Below are 19,256 nucleotides of genomic sequence, written 5' to 3'. Positions count from 1 at the left end.
GTAATGGTAACGGTAACAAAAGTAATATTTTTGGTGTTTTGTAGTGATTGTAACAGTAGCAACGGAAAAGTAAATAAGCGAAGAACAATATGTGAAAAGCTCGTAGGCATTGGATCGGTGATGGAAAATTATGCCGGATGCGGTTCATCATGTAACAGTCATAACATAGAGTGACACAGAACTAGCTCCAATTCATCAATGTAATGTAGGCATGTATTCCGAATATAGTCATACGTGCTTATGGAAAAGAACTTGCATGACATCTTTTGTCCTACCCTCCCGTGGAAGCGGGGTCCTAATGGAAACTAAGGGATATTAAGGCCTCCTTTTAATAGAGTACCAGACCAAAGCATTAACACATAGTGAATACATGAACTCCTCAAACTATGGTCATCACCGGGAGTGGTCCCGATTATTGTCACTTCGGGGTTGCCGGATCATAACACATAGTAGGTGACTATAGACTTGCAAGATAGGATCAAGAACTCACATATATTCATGAAAACATAATAGGTTCAGATCTGAAATCATGGCACTCGGGCCCTAGTGACAAGCATTAAGCATAGCAAAGTCATAGCAACATCAATCTCAGAACATAGTGGATACTAGGGATCAAACCCTAACAAAACTAACTTGATTACATGATAGATCTCATCCAACCCATCACCGTCCAGCAAGCCTACAATGGAATTACTCACGCACGGCGGTGAGCATCATGAAATTGGTGATGGGGGATGGTTGATGATGACGACGGCGATGGATTCCCCTCTCCGGAACCCCGAACGGACTCCAGATCAGCCCTCCCGAGAGGTTTTAGGGCTTGGCGGCGGCTCCGTATCATAAAACACGATGAATCCTTCTCCCTGATTTTTTTCTCCCCGAAAGTGAATATATGGAGTTCGAGTTGAGGTCGGTGGAGCGTCAGGGGGCCCACGAGGTAGGGGGCGCGCCCAGGGGGGCAGGCGCGCCCCCCACCCTCATGGACAGGGTGTGGGCCCCCTGATGTGGATTTTTCTTCCAGTATTTTTAATATTTTCCAAAAAGATGTTCCGTGGAGTTTCAGGTCATTCCGAGAACTTTTGTTTCCGCACATAAATAACACCATGGAAAGTCTGCTGAAAACAGTGTCAGTCCTGGTTAGTTCCATTCAAATCATGCAAGTTAGAGTCCAAAACAAGGGCAAAAGTGTTTGGAAAAGTAGATACGACGGAGACGTATCAGTCCCGCAGGGTGGGGCCCGCCTGGCCTGGCTTCTTCTTCCACCCGCGCGTACGCGCGCCTGGCCGAGGGAGACGCCCGCCTCGACGGTGATTGCCGGCGGCTCCGGCCGCCTCAGACGATGGCCGACCTATCCACAAGCTCAGGAGCGAGAGGCGCATCCCGTGGTGGTGTCCATTGCCAGTGAGGAGCACGGGAGAAGGAGCAGCAGGGCTCGCGGCGGAGGTGGTCTTCGGACTCCGGCGAACAGGGGGCTCCGGTGGGGGAACTGGGTGGGCAAGGCTACGGGGAGGTGCACCGGACCTCGGAGAACGCATAGGTGGTGGGGGAACGGGGAGAGGGGCACGGCATCGCCGGAATCGGGCAGAGCCCGAGGCGGCGGCCATGGTGGGGATGGGCGTCAGGGAGCTCCTCGAGCTCGAGCTAGTGGTTCGGGGGCGTTGTGGACTGCGAGGAGGCTCGAGGTCGCTACTTATAGCCGCGGGGATGAGCTCTAAGGGGAGGGGCGAGGCGACACGCGGCACGGCTACGTGTCCGCGCGCCGGCGACGTGGATGCGCGGCCAAAGGCCACGGGAAGCGACGGGGACGCGGCGAGGGAGATGCGGACGACGCGCAGGGGCTAACGGAGACGAGGGGCGCTCGCGGACGAGAGAGAGAAGGGGACAAGAACGAGGAATACGACGGTGCACGGGCGTGCACTGTGCTCGGCGACAGCGATGGCTCAACGAGGAAGCAAACGAAGGGGGAAACAGGCCAAGGCGCACGGCGACGATGAGGCTGAGCTGGTTGACAAGCTTGGACGAGCCAGAGCCAGCCGGAGATGCGCTACTGTGGCCAACAGTGGCTAGACCACCGATTTGGCTGGCACTGCCCGTGGTCACCACCGACAACGCATGCTCTGGTCGTCTGCTTGGTGCCAAATGATGTCTATAGCGTAGTGCCTCCAACGCTCATTAAGACTGAAGTGATGGAACGAGCAAAGGTGTAGTGAGCAGAGGGAAACAGGCTCGACAAGTTTGTTGTTGCAAACTTGGCAACATCCTGGTGATCAGCACAGAGAGGTTAAGGGCAAAACTGGTTGTCTAGGAGGTTTAGGATAGCAAGGACTACGGTCCTGGGAAGTTGGAAAGGATTTGGGCAAGGATTTAGCATAGTTGCAGTTCAAATGCCAAATCTGACCCAGAAAGCAAATGATGAAGAAGCACTCACTAGGAGTGATGGATTGGGCTAAAACTTGGCAAAGCTTCCTTATTTGGTCATATGTAGATGCTGCAAAAAGATATACCAAATGGACTTGCCAAATTGGTACTTGTTTCACAAGCATCAGATCTGACCAGAAACTTTGGAAAAATCCAGGAAAATACTGGCTACATGAAATGAGCCAAAATTGGTTGGAGATAGGTTGTATGGAGAGGATAAGGCTTAGGAATATTTTCAGCCATAATGGAGCAAGATAAAATAGACTTGCTTCACAAACTGAAAATTTTGACAGAAACCAAGAATTGCTCCTGTGCTCACATAGTTCAATGAATTGAACTGAATTTAGGTGGAGGCTAATGATTTGGAATACTTGAAAGTATGGAAAAGTTTCATCCCATTTGGAATCTCTATGAAGGTACTTCCTTCACAAAGTTACAATCTGGTCAGAAACTTTGAACAATTGCACAGGGAGCTAGGATGAATGGATTGAGCTCATCTTTGGTATTCATGGGTGATTTATCAAGGTTAATCACCCTGCCAATTTGCAGCTCAATAGGAATTAGGAATAAGGCACTTTCTTTGCAAAATTTCAAAGAAGGCAGAAACTTGCATTGGATCATGTGCCAAAATTTTGAACTGAGGAACAGGAGATAAGAATGGAACTAGTGATTATATAGCAAGGACAAGCTCCACAATTTATGGGTGAATTTTCCCTGCTATAAAAATAGTAGTTCCTTTAGGAAGTGGCAGAAATGCAATATTTGTATTAAATAGGAAAAGGCATTTTTCCTTATTTAATTGTGGCCAATATCTTTGCCAGAGCTTGGATTAGACATAAATATCAACTCCACCAATTCTCATGAATTTTGGAGATGGCTAGATATGCCTTTGGATTTTATCCCTCAGAAAGGCAAGAAAAGGAATAAATCCTAATTCAAAAATATTGCATGGGACTTGGCAATATTTTTGCATATCCAAGGTTTAAAAGGATAGGAGGGTCTCAGGGAACAGATGGGATGATCAACAGCTCAAGGAAAATGATAGCTCCTTTGTAATCACAAAGGCCATCTTTAAATTCCAACAATTTGGAATTAGGGTTTGAGAGGGTTTGAGCTGAGGCAAATGAGGTCTTGCCCACTGAAAAAGACATGAGCAAGGTTTTGAAAGGTTGGAAATGAAAAAAATTCTCAGAGTCATCCAGCAATTTTGAGAATGAGTGCCAGGAAGGAATAACAGCACAAAAATTGATAACCCAATTTTGGGGCTGTTACAGAATATACGCTTTGATGAGTTGATCAAAGCATATAGTTTTATACAGACTTGCGGTGAAGCCTGTATTTACAAGAAAGTGAGTGGGAGCACTATAGCATTTCTGATAAGTATATGTGAATGACATATTGTTGATTAAAAATAATGTAGAATTTTCTGGAAAGCATAAAGGAGTGTTTGAAAGGAGTTTTTCAAAGAAAGACCTCGGTGAAGCTGCTTACATATTGGGCATCAAGATCTATAGAGATAGATCAAGACGCTTGATAAGATTTTTCAATGAGTACATACCTTGACAAGATTTTTTGAAGTAGTTCAAAATGGAACAGTCAAAGAAGGAGTTCTTGCCTGTATTGCATGGTGTAAAGTTGAGTAAGACTCAAAACACGACCACGGTAGAAAATAGAAAGAGAATGAAAGTCATTCCCTATGCCTCAGTCATAGGTTCTATGAAGTATGCAATGTTGTATACCATACCTATTGTGAACCTCACCATGAGTTTAGCAAGAGGGTACAATAGTGATCCAGGAGTAGATCACTAGACAGTGGTCAAAATTATCCTTAGTGGAATAAGGAGATATTTCTCGGTTATGGAGGTGATAAAGAGTTCGTCGTAAAGAGTTACGCCGATGCAAGCTTTTACACCGATCCGGATGACTCTGAGTCTCAATCTGGATACATATTGAAAGTGGGAGCAATTAGCTAGAGTAGCTCCATGCAGAGCATTGTAGACATAGAAAATTTGCAAAATACATACGGCTCTGAATGTGACAGACCCATTGACTAAGCTTCTCTCACAAGCAAAACATGATCACACCTTAGTACTCTTTGGGTGTTAATCACATAGCAATGTGTACTATATTATTGACTCTAGTAAACCCTTTGGGTATTGGTCACATGGCGATGTGAACTATAGAGTGTTAAATCACATGACGATGTGAACTATTGGTGTTAAATCACATGGCGATGTGAACTAGATTATTGACTCTAGTGCAAGTGGGAGACTGAAGGAAATGTGCCCTAGAGGCAATAATAAAGTTGTTATTTATATTTCCTAATATCATGATAAATGTTTATTATTCATGCTAGAATTGTATTAACCAGAAACTTAGTACATGTGTGAATACATAGACAAACAGAGTGTCACTAGTATGCCTCTACTTGACTAGCTCGCTGATCAAAGATGGTTAAGTTTCCTAGCCATAGACATGAGTTGTCATTTGATTAATGGGATCACATCATTAGAGAATGATGTGATTGACATGACCCATCCATTAGCTTAGCACGATGATCGTTTAGTTTGTCGCTATTGCTTTCTTCATGACTTATACATGTTCCTATGACTATGAGATTATGCAACTCCCGAATACCGGAGGAACACTTAGTGTGCTATCAAACGTCACAACGTAACTGGGTGATTATAAAGACGCTCTACAGGTGTCTTCGATGGTGTTTGTTGAGTTGGCATAGATCGAGATTAGGATTTGTCACTCCGATTGTCGGAGAGGTATCTCTGGGCCCTCTCGGTAATGCACATCACTATAAGCCTTGCAAGCAATGTGACTAATGAGTTAGTTGCGGGATGATGCATTACGGAACGAGTAAAGAGACTTGCCGGTAACGAGATTGAACTAGGTATTGAGATACCGACGATCGAATCTCGGGCAAGTAACATGCCGATGACAAAGGGAACAACATATGTTGTTATGCGATTTGACCGATAAAGATCTTCGTAGAATATGTGGGAGCCAATATGAGCATCCAGGTTCCGCTATTGGTTATTGACCGGAGATGAGTCTCGGTCATGTCTACATAGTTCTCGAACCCGTAGGGTCCGCACGCTTAACGTTTGATGATGATCGGTATTATGAGTTTATGTGTTTTGATGTACTGAAGGTAGTTCGGAGTCCCGGATATGATCACGGACATGACGAGGAGTCTCTAAATGGTCGAGACATAAATATTGATATATTGGAAGATGTTATTCGGACACCGGATGAGTTCCGGGGGTCACCGGATAAATATCAGAGTGCCGGAGAGTTATCGGAACCCCCGGGGGAACTAATGGGCCAACATGGTGTTGGGGAACGTAGTAATTTCAAAAAAATTCTACGCACACGCAAGATCATGGTGATGCATAGCAACGAGAGGGGAGAGTGTTGTCCACGTACCCTCGTAGACCGAAAGCGGAAGCGTTAACACAACGCGGTTGATGTAGTCGTACGTCTTCACGATCCGACCGATCAAGTACCGAACGCACGGCACCTCCGAGTTCAGCACACGTTCAGCTCGATGACGTCCCTCGAACTCCGATCCAGCCGAGTGTTGAGGGAGAGTTTCGTCAGCACGACAGCGTGGTGACGATGATGATGTTCTACCGACGCAGGGCTTCGCCTAAGCTTCGCTACGATATTATCGAGGTGTAATATGGTGGAGGGGGCACCGCACACGGCTAAAAGATCATAGATCAATTGTGTGTCTAGAGGTGCCCCCCTGCCCCCGTATATAAAGGTGCAAGGGGGAGGCCGCCGGCCTAGGAGGTAGAGGCGCGCCAGGAGGAGTCCTACTCCTACCGGGAGTAGGACTCCCCCCCTTTCCATGTTGGAATAGGAGTGGAAGGGGTAAGAGGTGGAGGGGAGGAAGGAAGGGGGGCGCCGCCCCCCTCTCCTTGTCCTATTCGGACTGGGGGGAAGGGGGGCGCGGCCCTGCCCTAGCCTCCTCTCCTCTCTTCCACCTAGGCCCAATAAGGCCCATTAAGTTACCGGGGGGTTCCGGTAACCTCCCGGTACTCCGGAAAAATCCCGATTTCACTCGGAACACTTCCGATGTCCAAACATAGGCTTCCAATATATCAATCTTTATGTCTCGACCATTTCGAGACTCCTCGTCATGTCCGTGATCACATCCGGGACTCCGAACAACCTTCGGTACATCAAAACATATAAACTCATAATATAACTGTCATCGTAACTTTAAGCGTGCGGACCCTACGGGTTCGAGAACTATGTAGACATGACCAAGACTCCTCTCCGGTCAATAACCAATAGCAGAACCTGGATGCTCATATTGGTTCCCACATATTCTACGAAGATCTTTATCAGTCAGACCGCATAACAACATACGTTGTTCCCTTTGTCATCGGTATGTTACTTGCCCGAGATTCGATCGTCGGTATCTCGATACCTAGTTCAATCTCGTTACCGGCAAGTCTCTTTACTCGTTCCGTAATACATCATCCCGCAACTAACTCTTTAGTTACAATGCTTGCAAGGCTTATAGTGATGTGCATTACCGAGTGGGCCCAGAGATACCTCTCCGACAATCGGAGTGACAAATCCTAATCTCGAAATACGCCAACCCAACAAGTACCTTTGGAGACACCTGTAGAGCACCTTTATAATCACCCAGTTACGTTGTGACGTTTGGTAGCACACAAAGTGTTCCTCCGGTAAACGGGAGTTGCATAATCTCATAGTCATAGGAACATGTATAAGTCATGAAGAAAGCAATAGCAACATACTAAACGATCGAGTGCTAAGCTAACGGAATGGGTCACGTCAATCACGTCATTCTCCTAATGAGGTGATCCCGTTAATCAAATGACAACTCATGTCTATGGCTAGGAAACATAACCATCTTTGATTAACGAGCTAGTCAAGTAGAGGCATACTAGTGACACTTTGTTTGTCTATGTATTCACACATGTATTATGTTTCCGGTTAATACAATTCTAGCATGAATAATAAACATTTATCATGATATAAGGAAATAAATAATACTTTATTATTGCCTCTAGGGCATATTTCCTTCACATGGGCCTTGTGAGAGAGAGAGGAGAGGGCCCTAGGGTTGGCCGCGCGCCCCCCTTGAGGAGTGTGAATTGGACTAGGAGGGGGCGGCGCCCCCCTCTCTTTCCCTCTCCCTCTCTCCCTCTCCTTCCTTCCCCCTCTCTTCCTTGTTGGAAACCTACTAGGAATAGGATTCCTAGTAGGAATCCTACTTTGGGCGCGCCCCATGAGGGTCGGCCGGCCTCCCCCTTGCTCCTTTATATACAGGAGCAGGGGGCACCCTAGAACACACAAGTTGACAATTGTTTTAGCCGTGTGCGGTGCCCCCTCCACAGATTTCCACCTCGGTCATATTGTCGTAGTGCTTAGGCGAAGCCCTGCGTCAGTAACTCCATCATCACCATCACCACGCCGTCGTGCTAAAGAAAATCTCCCTCGACCTCAGCTGGATCTAGAGTTCGTGGGACGTCACCGAGCTGAACGTGTGCAGATCGCGGAGGTGCCGTGCGTTCGGTACTTGATCGGTTGGATCGCGAAGACGTTCGACTACATCAACTGTGTTACTTAACGCTTCCGCTTTCGGTCTACGAGGGTACGTGGACACACTCTCCCCGCTCGTTGCTATGCTTCTCCTAGATAGATCTTGCGTGATCGTAGGATTTTTTTTAATACTACGTTCCCCACAATTCCTTCGTAGGCTTGTTGGACGGTGATGGGTTGGATGAGATTTATCATGTAATCGAGTTAGTTTTGTTAGGGCTTGATCCCTAGTATCCACTATGTTCTGAGATTGATGTTTCTATGACTTTGCCATGCTTAATGCTTGTCACTAGAGCCCGAGTGCCATGATTTCAGATCTGAACCCTTTATATTTTCATGAATATATTTGTGTTCTTGATCCGATCTTGCAAGTTATACGCACCTATTACGTGTTATGATCCGCATACCCCAAGGTGACAATAATTGGGATTCTTTTCGGTGTTTACTGTAGTTTGAGGAGTTCATGTATTCACTAAGTGTTAATGCTTTGTTCCGGTTCTCTATTAAAAGGAGGCCTTAATATCCCTTAGTTTCCTTATGGACCCCCTGCCACGGGAGGGTAGGTCAAAAGATGCCATGCAAGTTCTTTTCCATAAGCACGTATGACTATATACGAAATACATGTCTATATTATATTGATGAATTGGAGTTAGTTCTGTGTCGCCCTAGGTTTTGAATGTTACATGATGAATGTTATCCAACGAAATCATCGATCCAATGCCTACGAGCTTTTCACATATTGATCTTTGCTAAGTTACTATTACTACTGCTGCTGTTACTACTGTCACAATTGCTACAAACTATTGCTGCTACTGTTTCTACTATTATCACTGCTATCAAACTACCATATTACTGTGCTACTGATCACTCTGCTGCAGATATTTAGTTTTCAGGTGTGGTTGAATTGACAACTCAACTGCTAAAACTAATTTGATATGTGGATGGACACGTGCTAGGGTGCTGTACTTGCTTGAACAAGCAACCCACTTATGATTACCCCTTCTCACAAGCATGCGCAACTACAGAAGAAGAATTAAGATAAATCTAACCATAGCATGAAACATATGGATCCAAATTAGCCCCTTACGGAATAGTGCACAAACTAGGTTTTAAGCTTCTGTCACTCTCGGACCCATCATCTACTTACTACTCCCCAATGCCTTCCCCTAGGCCCAAACATGGTGAAGTGTCATCTAGTCGATGTTCACACGGCACCACTAGAGGAAGAACAACATACATATCATCAAAACATTGAACGAATACCACACCGGTGAAAAGTGGTAGGTGGCCACTAACGGCTATTCCTGGCTCGGCTCTGATAACGCAATTCAGGGAGGAGTCGATAGTTGGGCACTGCATCCCTTCGAACCTAGAGAACGTGTGACTTCACGCAATTACTTATAACAAGACTTCTCCCATGTCCTCAAGAACAAACCGAACTACTCACAATTCATGTTCATATTCAAGATCAGAGGAGTATAATATATGATTAAGGATCTAAACATATGATCTTCCATCAAATAAACCAACCAGCACCAACTAAAAAATGTAATCAACACTACTAGCAACCCACACGTACCAATCTGAGGTTTTGAGACAAAGATTGAATACAAGAGATGAACTAGGTTTTAGATGAGATGGTGTTGGTGAAGAGGTTGATGGAGATGAGTCCTCCCATGACGAGAGGAATGTTTGGTGATGTCGATGGCTTCAATTTTCTCCTCCCCGAGGGAGGTAGCCTAGGCGGAATTGCTCCGCCAAAAAGCAAAAGTGCTCCTGCCCAGGTTCTGCCTCGAGACGGCGCCGCTTCGTCCTGAAAGTCTTCTTCTATTTTTTTCTAGGGAAAATTGCCATATAGCATAAGGAGGGCATCGAAGGGCATCTGTGGGCCCCGCAAGACATCAGGGTGCGCCTTGTTGCCTTGTGGGCAACTGGTGGCCCCCCTCTGGTGGTTCTTCATTCCAGTATTTTTTTTATTCAATAAAAAATCTTCGTGAAAGTTCAGGTCATTTGGAGCTCCGGGGAATAGCTATCTCTGTTGTAGCTCTTTTGGGTCCAGAATTTCAGCTGCCGAGAATCTCGCCCTTCATGTAAGTCTTGCACATTAAGAGAGAAAAGGTGAATTACATCATAAAGTGAAATATTGATCAAAAAAATATAAATAACAGTAGGAAAACAATATACTGTCATGCATGGTGGGGGTTTAGTCACTCAGGATAAGCTACTTGAGTGGACATTCCCGTCACTCGACTCGGACTAAGAAGGGATATCTTCACTCGGGCGCTCCACTCGGATGAAAGCAGCTCAACGGACAGGGCATTAATTTCAGCGTTACCAAGCCTTCAATCCTAGCATTACTAATAGTGTTAGACCGTCTGGTACTCGCTATAGTGGGTGGGTATTAACTCTTTCTCTCTTAAAATCACATGTAACATAGCATGTAGAGAGGTAGCAAACTCTATATAAGCACATCTTCGGCACCTTGTTACGGGTTTGGAACCTCTGTAATCGCAAACACATGTGCAAGAACAATCTCGGAGAACTGGACTAGGGTTTTTATCTCCACCGCAAGGGGCCTCAGCCTGTATACCTCTTGTGTCACCCTCCTGCGCTTTGCTATGTCAAACTTCGTTTCCTCCCCTCTATTACTTTCGGATTTCACCCCGTGACAAAAACTATCACTTGATTTGGTTTTGAGGATCTCAAGTTATGGACAAAATAAATTTGAATTGAACATGTTCACAATTTTGCCATGGCAGAGAATACCAATGATCATAGTTCAGAACCCCACATAATCCATTTCGTTTTGTAGGTACCATTCGTAGTCCAACCTTTTCTGTGACACTGGAAAACATCACCGAATATGCACATGTCTCGTGACATTGAACCTATGTCACCTAAAATCTGACCAAACCATCGCTGAAGATGCTCGCCGCGGGGGGAGGGGGTGCCCCAGGCTGCCATCAGTCAGTGACAGTCACTGGCACCGAAAATGGTCTTCGGTGACAGTTCTAACTCCGTCACAAGAAATAGTGATTTTTTGTAGTGATATGAGAATTCGTTTAGAGCATAAATATAAATTGTTCCTCTGGCTTCTTGTCCTTGACATGCTTAACACCAGAGATCTCCTCCTCAAGAAAAAAAACCATGTCCATCATCATCATGTGTCCTATGTATGGGCAATGCCAGGGAAACTTATGCCCATTTATTCTTTGAGTGTGACTTCAGTCAAAATTTCTGGTGGATGCTAAATCAGGAATGGAACTTGGACCAGCCTATCATGGAGATACTATTGGACAGTAAACCAGTGAGACAGCAATCTTTCTATGAAATGATGATCCTTGGATGTTGGAGCACTTGGACTCACAGAAATGGAATCATATTTGGGGGTGATGATGTGAACATTCATAAATGCTTTAGGATGTTTAAGAAGTACTTTTCTTATGGGTTTACTCTATGTATAGCAATGGTTGGGTTTACATATGAATGAGTACATAACAATCTAAATGATAAGCCTAGTCTCAAAGAGGGCATGCAACTTTATGAGTATATTCTAGATGAACCCGCCCATTGTACATATTATGCACTTTTTTTGAAAAATGACGCGGTAGGGGCTTTCCTTGTAGTTTTTCGTCACAAAGAATCTATGCATAACAATTTTATTTAATTCTTCGATTGCACAAATGGAATTTATATTTCAAAAGAAATATGGCATGTCATATGAGTTTTGTTTTAGTACAATGAAATGTCTTTAACCAATTTCTTCCATTCCACTTAAATGGCTGAGTGCATGCAAGTAAATAATTGACTAAAGGACACATGGCCATCAGGCCATGTCACTAGAGAAAGAATTTTATTATGCTGTGCGCACAGTTCAGTTTCCTGATCCTACTACCAGTGCATTGTGGGGTGAAGAAAAATAATTCTAACAGTACAAGTGGCTTCTTCTATAAACTAGTCTAGTGGTACCTCTTTTCTTTTTTAGAAAAACTTCCAATCTACAGTACTACTTCATCTTCAATCATGGTAGTCTAGTGGTACTTACATTGATGAGCTCATAATTTCTAACACCTGAGCTTAAGAAAAGTCATATTGGCAAGGTAAAAAATAGTTCCACTGAAAAAAGGTGGGCCACGTAGAATCTCTACAATGAAAACCAAAAACATGTGAACATATGATCAAATAACCACACAAAGTTCCCGCAATAAAAAAAGAATAGGCACACAAAGTATACACTGTAACGACATTTATACTCTCAGGTAAAAAAAGGGGGGGGGGGGGGGGGGGGGGGGGGGCGACACCACGCTAAAAACAGTTTTCGGACCTCTGATCCAAGTTGCTTGAAATGTATGTAATTCATGTATACCTGTATACAAACCTGTATACCGCCGAAAGAAGAAGAAGAAGAAGAAGAAACAGACATCAGGACTCTTACATCGATGTACAATTCTTGGCCTTAACACGACGATGAACACCTATGTTACGCAGGGACTTGCTTGCTCTACCGGCCACCCCCTCTGCCTCCTTGGCCGGTTTAGGGGACAGAAGAGAGGCTCTTATTACACAGAACGAATCAATAAATAATGGAATGGCACGAGAGGAATTACAAGGTGAAAAGGAACAGTCGTCGTCGGTGATGGTGCGATGTGATGGCGATGATCGACTCGAGGAGGTGACGCATGGAACGGTGACTCGGTGATGGTGAATGATGGTGATGCTTCGAGGTTATTGTCTGCCTGGAACTGGAAGTATGCTGATGATCCATGGTGCTGAGCGCCTACTGAACCATGGCGAGGAAGGAGCTCGCGGGGGTCGATGTCGGCGCTGCTGTCGCCGCGGTGGTTGGCGGTGGAGGCGCATTGTTGGTGCCGACCGGGTTTGGCCTCTGGAACTGTATCCTGTACTGCATTTTGCCGTCGTCCTCGCCGTCCTCGCCGTCGTCAGTGTAGTCATCGCCCATGTCGTCGCTGTCGGTCTCGTCCGTCGTGAACTCCCGGTGCGGCTGCTCGTTCAGCTCCCTCACAGCGTCTTCTGGCTTTACGGCAAGCGCATATCCGGTTAGTTTCCACCCCGAAAAACATCCATCGAGATCGACTGATCGAGCTCAAACACGCTAGGCTGCAAGGTAAAAATGGTGTGCGCGATTACCTTTTTTACGCCCAGGTCGAACGTGGCCATCGTCGGCGTTGTCTGCCCGTTGCTTGTCGGCACCTGCGCGGCTCCGACTCCTCCGTTGTTCCTCTTGTCGGTGTCGTTGATCTTCTTCCCCTCGATCTCGATCTCGTGCCGGTTCAGGTTCTGATGCTCCGCGACGGCAGGGACAGACACGACGGCGTTGTTGGCCGCGGCGCCGCTGCTGCCGCCGCCGTTGTGCTTCTTGCGGTAGATGGCCTCGAGCTGGTGGAAGTACGGGCATGTCTTGGAGTCCTCCGGCCGCCTCTTGTTGCTCTCCTTCACCTTCTTGAAGTACTTGTTGATGTTCTCCCACTTCTCCTTGCACCGTTTGGAGTTGCGGCTGTAACCCAGCCGCCGCATCCCGGCGGAGATCTCCTCCCACAGCGGGCCCTTTGGTCCGTTCTCCTGGTAGCGATTGTCCATGTCCATGCGGAGCTGGATAAGCGCGTGCACCTCCGTCTTGGGCCACCGTGACGACGACGGCCCCCCTCCGCTCTCCCCTCCTCCCAGACCAGCGGCCTCGACGACGTGCTGCTCCGTGGCGACGGGAACCAGCGCGAGTGATAAGCCGGCAGAAGTCGGGGCCGGTGCGCTGCGGGGCGTCCCGACCTCTTCGCGCGTCGTTTCCTTGTGCTGCGGTGGTTGCGGCGGCGGTTGCTGTTGGAGGGGCGCAGCTGGGATGGGCTGAGGCTGCGGCTGCGGCTGCTGTGTAGCCTGTGACGGCGGCGGGGGTGGGAGGTGCTGTCGAGGTTTCTTTGGCGGCGGCGGGGTCTGGACCTGCATCGGCGTTGGCATGGGCATGACGACGGGTGGGACATGCACGGTCTGCCCACCGATGCGCTGGAGGAAGGCGATGATGGAGGCGTCGCGGGAGGCCGCCGCTGCGCGCTCTTGGGCGAGCTGCTCCTGCTCGCGGTTAAGCCGGGCCACCTCCTGCCGGCGCCAGGCCTCCTCCCGCGCCGTGCGCTCGGCCTCCCTCTTCTCCATGGTCTCCAGGAACCGCTGCTGCATCTCCTCCTGCCTCTGTACGACCTGCTTCATCAGGCCCTCGAAGAAAGCCATCATCTTCTTGCTGCCGCCGCCGCCGCGCTTGCGCTTGCCGAGGCCATCCGGGCTGCCGCCGGTCTCGGCCGTCATGTCGTCGTCCTCGGAGTCGTCGTCGTCGTCCGACTCAGAGTCGGACATGGACGGGAAGCTCAAGCCTTGCAGGCTGACAGGCGGCGGCTGGGGAGGCTCCACGGCCGGCGCAGGGGCGGCCGAAGATATAGGGGCCGGCTGCATCGGCCCCGGCGGCGGCGGCATTGCGCTCATCGGCTGCGGCGCGGAGAAGGCGTGCATCTGCGGCGGGGGGGCGGCAGTGACGACCAGCGGCAAGTGGTCCTGCTGCTGCTGCTGCGCGGCGGCGGTGGCGGCGTGCAGCGCCTCGAGTTCCTGGAAGAAGCGGTAGCTCTTGCCGTCCTGCCTGCCGGCCCGGCCCTCCTTGGTGCGCTTGTAGTACTTGTGCACGTTCTCGAACTTCTCCTTGCACTTCTTGGCGCTCCTCTTGTAGCCCAGCTCCGCAAGCTTCCTGAGATCACAAAAACGGAAGGTTAATTACTCGCGTTGCGTGGTACTACAACCAACCAATCAATCAATCAAAGGACTGGAAGCAAGAGAAACAGAGCGGATTAAATGAGCAGCGGTGCGTTTACAGGAAGAAGAAGAAGAAGCTTCGCGTGTGTGTGTTCTCTTTTTCTTCCTCTCCGGGCCGACGAAAGAGACAAGGAGAGGCAAGGACGAGAGAGAGAGGGCGAGGAAGGAAGCATATAGGCAGAACGGGAATTGGTTAACCGCAGGCCATCTCGTCTTTTGAGGGATGAGAGGGGAATTGAAGCCGATGGCAGTAGAAAACTGGGGAGGGAAATAAACAAAGATGAGTGAGGCCGCATTGGGATGGGAGAGAAAGGCTGCCTTCCTTCTTTTCCCAAAAACTGAAAGCGAAAAACATTGGCAGACTGCGCCTGCAGCCTGCCTGCCTGCCTGCGCCTGCACTCACACCGTGGTACGAACGATCCCCAGGAGCCCAGATTCTTACCGCCACCCTACGCCTACCACTCCTACTCCTACTCCACGGCCTCGCTGAAACCGAGGCGCATTTGATTAGATCGGCCAGGAAAGGCAAGGAAAACCGGAAATTCGAGGAGAATCGCGGGCAGTAACAACAAGCGCGCATAATTCGCCATCATTTCATGTGCAACCATCCCATTCCATTCCAACCAGCGCTAAATTCCACGAAACCGTTAGTCGCTTGCGCAGGGGGAAATCATGCCCAAGACAAGATGCTGCTGCGGTGAATTGCGAAATGTGTGTGGAAATTACCGTGCGGTTTTACTTTCTCGACCTCTTTCTTACCTGGAGACCTCCTCCCAGAGGGGGCCCTTGAGGGTGGCGTCGCGGAAGGTGGTGTCCATCTCCGACCGGATCCTGATGAGGGCCAGCGTCTCCTCCCGCGGCCACCGGTTGCCGCCCGACCCCAGCCCGCCGCCGCTGTGCCCGCCGGAGTCGCCCAGCATGTCGTCGTCGGGAAAGCCGCTTCCGCCGGCGCCCGACGCGCCGGCCAATTCATCGTAGCTCGGCTGCGAGTTCTGCTGCTGCTGCTGCTGCGTCGGTGGCGGCGGCCGGACGCTCAGCGGCACCGGGCCCGGAGCCTGCTGCGCGGAGAACGGCCCCATGTCCGCCGGCGCCGGCGCCCCGTACTGAGACGCGCCACCCTGGTGCCGCTGCTGCTGCTGCTGCATGGATGATGACACCACTGCACCACCGCCTTGAACGCGCGCTCTCAAATTGTCCGGCTGGGTACCAAGCCAGCAAAGGAAGGCAAAATCTGTATGTGCAGCAGGTGGTTGGCTGTAGAACTGTGTGGAGCAATCGAGAGGGGGGAGGACTAGTGAATTGTAGGGAATTAATTGTGGCTTCTGGGCTGGCTAGCTCATCTCCTTCCTCTCTCTCGCACACACACCGAGTGAGTGTGGTGTGGGCGGAGAGGGAGGAGTAGAATTGGAGGGAGAGGATGAAATAGGAAAAGGAGCCCTGGTGGTACAAGTAGGGGAGGGGTGGGAAGGGAAGGGGAGGTCCGGAGGAGGAGGACGCTGGCTGGGGCGGCGAGGGGAGGGGATGGGAGCGAGCGAGAGGATGGTGAAAAAGAGCGGGGGGAGCGTGGACAACTGGAAAGGGCCCAAAGAGTGTAAGAAAGAGGGAGGAGAGAGGAAGCTGGCTAGGCAAAGGAGAAGAAAAAAGAGAGGGAAAGTAAGGGGGTGCCCCTACAAAAGGGAGGGCTGCTGGTGCCTCTACTGATTGATCTCTCTCTACCCTACGGCCCTTCCTCCCTCCCTCCACCGATCGATCTCCCACCAAGAACCCCAGCGCAACCAAACGAAATACGTACTCAGCAGCAAAGGTATACGAATACGAGCACCGATACCGTGTACTACTGTGTAGAGTTTGTGTGCGCCGACGACGCCGTTTGTTACGGGGCGGTGGCGTTTTATAGCGGCTGGTCCAGGCAGGGCCTGGGCCTGGTGAGGCGATGGATAGATATGGGGAGATTAATGAGCCGGGCATGGGGACAAAAGAGGGAGGGTGCGGACTGCGCAGGCGGTGAAACGGAAACGCCTGCATGGGGTGAGGTCTCACCGGACACGTGTGCGGCCCCGGGCCGACGTGGCGCGGCCGTGCGGGGACAAGTGCGCCGCGCTGACATCGCCCTCGTCCTCGTCGGAGCGCGGCGCGTAGCCACACATGACACACAGCCCTCTCACGCCGCGCGCGTGCGTGCATGCACCCATGCATGGGCGGCCGGCAGCCCCCCGCGCCGCCGTGCCACATACGCGATATGCCTCGCGAAATACGGTGGAGATAGATAGATAGATAGAGCCTTTTTTATTTTGTATTTGTAGAAACGGTGGGGATAGAGTGACTGGATAGGTATATCTCCTAGCCCGCTTTCTATCCTGGAGCTACGCCGATATATTTTTGTACCAGTAGTAGTAGAAAAGATCTGCCTTTGCGTGCATGCCGGCCGCGTGCCCGCGTGCATGGGCATCCTCTCACCGCGTACGTGTTGCCGCGCTGCATGCATGGCGTGCCGTGTCGTGCTCGGGTCGAGCCTCTTCCGACCCGCCGGATGGGCAGGCCGGCGCCCCTTGTATCTACCCGCCGCGGGTGGTACCGTGCCCGGACGCGCGCCTCGTCACTGTGTCGGCAGGTTCAATGCGCGCCCGCGCGCGTGGTGAAAAACGTACCGCATGCGGCGCAGGTTGGCGCCGCTGCTCCACCATTAATAACCCGACTCGTCGTCTAGTTCCAGATAGATAGATAGATATCGCGCATTAGTTCTGCGGATTTCAGCATTAGTCCCGCAAGATATCCGCATTTGTTTTGCGCGTTTGGTCACTAATCTGGTATGATATGAGTATCCTTTTTCCCGATCTATACTCGGCTGGCTAGATCTACGTATGCATGTGCATGAGAAGCATGTCCGCGTGGCTGGTCTGGTTAGGCAATTAATCACCGCACCCGCGTCGTGAATGAACCTTTGCGTATCGATCGATCGATCCGTAATCCTCGTGCTGCAGCTGTCGCTGTAATTTCGACGACGGAGAATTAATAGTGGCCTATACTGCATAAAAATACACAGAGTATATAAAAATAAGAGAGTATGAGGCCTGGACGCTAACGGCTCAAAACGGGATAGTACATCGGTGCTGGGGCCCGGGCCGAAACGGACGGTTCTGAATTTCTGATGAGGTGTGGACGCCGCCGCTGTACAACAGCATGGTTGGTGGTGGGCCGGGTACCCTGTAGGCCCACAGTAGCAGTAAAAACTGCCTTTTTACTTCCACGTCGGTTGCTCAAAAAAGTCTATACTGTTTCTCAATATGCATTCAGACAAACTATATAAATGTACAAATTAAAGGCACTCCGTTTATACCCGTACCGCCCCATACAAAATTAAACGTGTACAGTGCTGTACAACTGCACATGTGTCCGGTACAGTAATATTACGGTAAAATACCACTTGTTGAGGCCCACCGCAGCCTGTGTTTTTAGATTCCATTGGAAGCGTCCCGTCACAGGGCTCACATGTCAACCAGTAATCATGTTTGCAACTCTGGCACGTATCAAATTAGTTGCATTTTTGTATCAATATGTCAAATAGATCGAGCTGTGCGTGTATATATACTACTCCCTCCGTTCCTAAATATTTGTCTTTCTAGACATTTCAACAAGTGACTACATACGGAGCAAAATGAGTGAATCTACACTCTAAAATATGTCTAGATACATCCGTATGTGGTAGTCATTTGAAATGTCTGGAAAGACAAATATTTAGGAACAGAGGGAGTACAGCTAGGCGATCAATCAATAATTACAAGGAGGGTGGACGAAGCAACAGAGAATATGCAGTACATGTCTTGGTTGAAAATTTCACACCCAACCACCCGGCCGCCACTACTAATAAATTATTTGTGACTACCGCAAGAAAATTATACTATGCCCGTGGCCATGATTAATCGAAGCATCAGGCTAACTGTTTATTTACGGCGATGAAAAACCTATCTATTTGGACCACGAACAGATGGATAGAGCCCAGTTAATTCATGTTATTTAGGCCCAATCAATCAGTCTCTTAATTGAGCAGTCGTGTACATGTACCTTTCAACTATCTGCTGATTGTACTCAATTTTCCCTGATTTCTTTCTTTTACTAGAAATAGACGGGACCAGTTAAACAGATGGCTTGTGAGCCTGGAAGAGAGCAATAATACAAGATGCATAATGCCCACCATTCCCCTGATTTATTTATTTACTTATTACCAAAAGTGATGTATTTGCGTATTTAGATATGTATGTGTCCATGTGAGGACGGCGGGCCCAGTGAAACAGAATGGCTTGTGAGCTTGGAAGAGGGCAATAATACAAATCTTTTTGTGGCTAACCAACAAAATGTGTTTGGGATTATGTAGAAAGAAAAAAAAAGGTTCGGTGGTGCTGGCTGGACCCTCGCTCGCCCTTGCTGTACCGTCCGCC

At 48.9% G+C, this 19,256-nt stretch overlaps 1 protein-coding gene across 2 annotated transcripts; it reads right to left on the bottom strand.

The window, feature by feature from the left end:
* Positions 1–12,349: 12,349 nt before the first annotated feature.
* Positions 12,350–16,680, bottom strand: LOC109786222 (trihelix transcription factor GTL1). Of its 2 annotated transcripts, none has more exons than XM_020344804.4 (3): positions 15,580–16,680; positions 13,162–14,755; positions 12,350–13,048 (listed from the first exon to the last, which is right to left on the bottom strand). In XM_020344804.4, exons 1-3 carry the CDS (start codon positions 15,963–15,965, stop codon positions 12,791–12,793), a joined length of 2,238 nt encoding a protein of 745 aa, XP_020200393.1. In that variant the 5' UTR covers positions 15,966–16,680; the 3' UTR covers positions 12,350–12,790. The 2 variants fall into 2 exon arrangements, with proteins under 2 accessions (XP_020200393.1, XP_020200394.1); XM_020344805.4 differs by having other exon boundaries at positions 12,350–13,044.
* Between the last annotated feature and the right edge of the window lie 2,576 nt (positions 16,681–19,256).

The sequence above is a fragment of the Aegilops tauschii genome, chromosome 2 (genome assembly GCF_002575655.3).
Source record: "Aegilops tauschii subsp. strangulata cultivar AL8/78 chromosome 2, Aet v6.0, whole genome shotgun sequence".
NCBI classification, from domain to species: domain Eukaryota; kingdom Viridiplantae; phylum Streptophyta; class Magnoliopsida; order Poales; family Poaceae; genus Aegilops; species Aegilops tauschii.
The sequence above is the reverse complement of the archived record's forward strand: the minus strand, read 5'-3'. Positions and strand labels throughout refer to the sequence as shown.

Bases quoted from the DNA above. Each gene is read 5' to 3' on its own strand.
- LOC109786222 (XM_020344804.4), bottom strand. From the start codon at position 15,965: ATGCAGCAGCAGCAGCAGCGGCACCAGGGTGGCGCGTCTCAGTACGGG. The intron at 14,756-15,579 runs GTAAGAAAGAGG...TTGTGATCTCAG, and splicing joins CTCTGGGAGGAGGTCTCCAG to GAAGCTTGCGGAGCTGGGCT. The intron at 13,049-13,161 runs GTAATCGCGCAC...CTTGCCGTAAAG, and splicing joins TCGACCTGGGCGTAAAAAAG to CCAGAAGACGCTGTGAGGGA.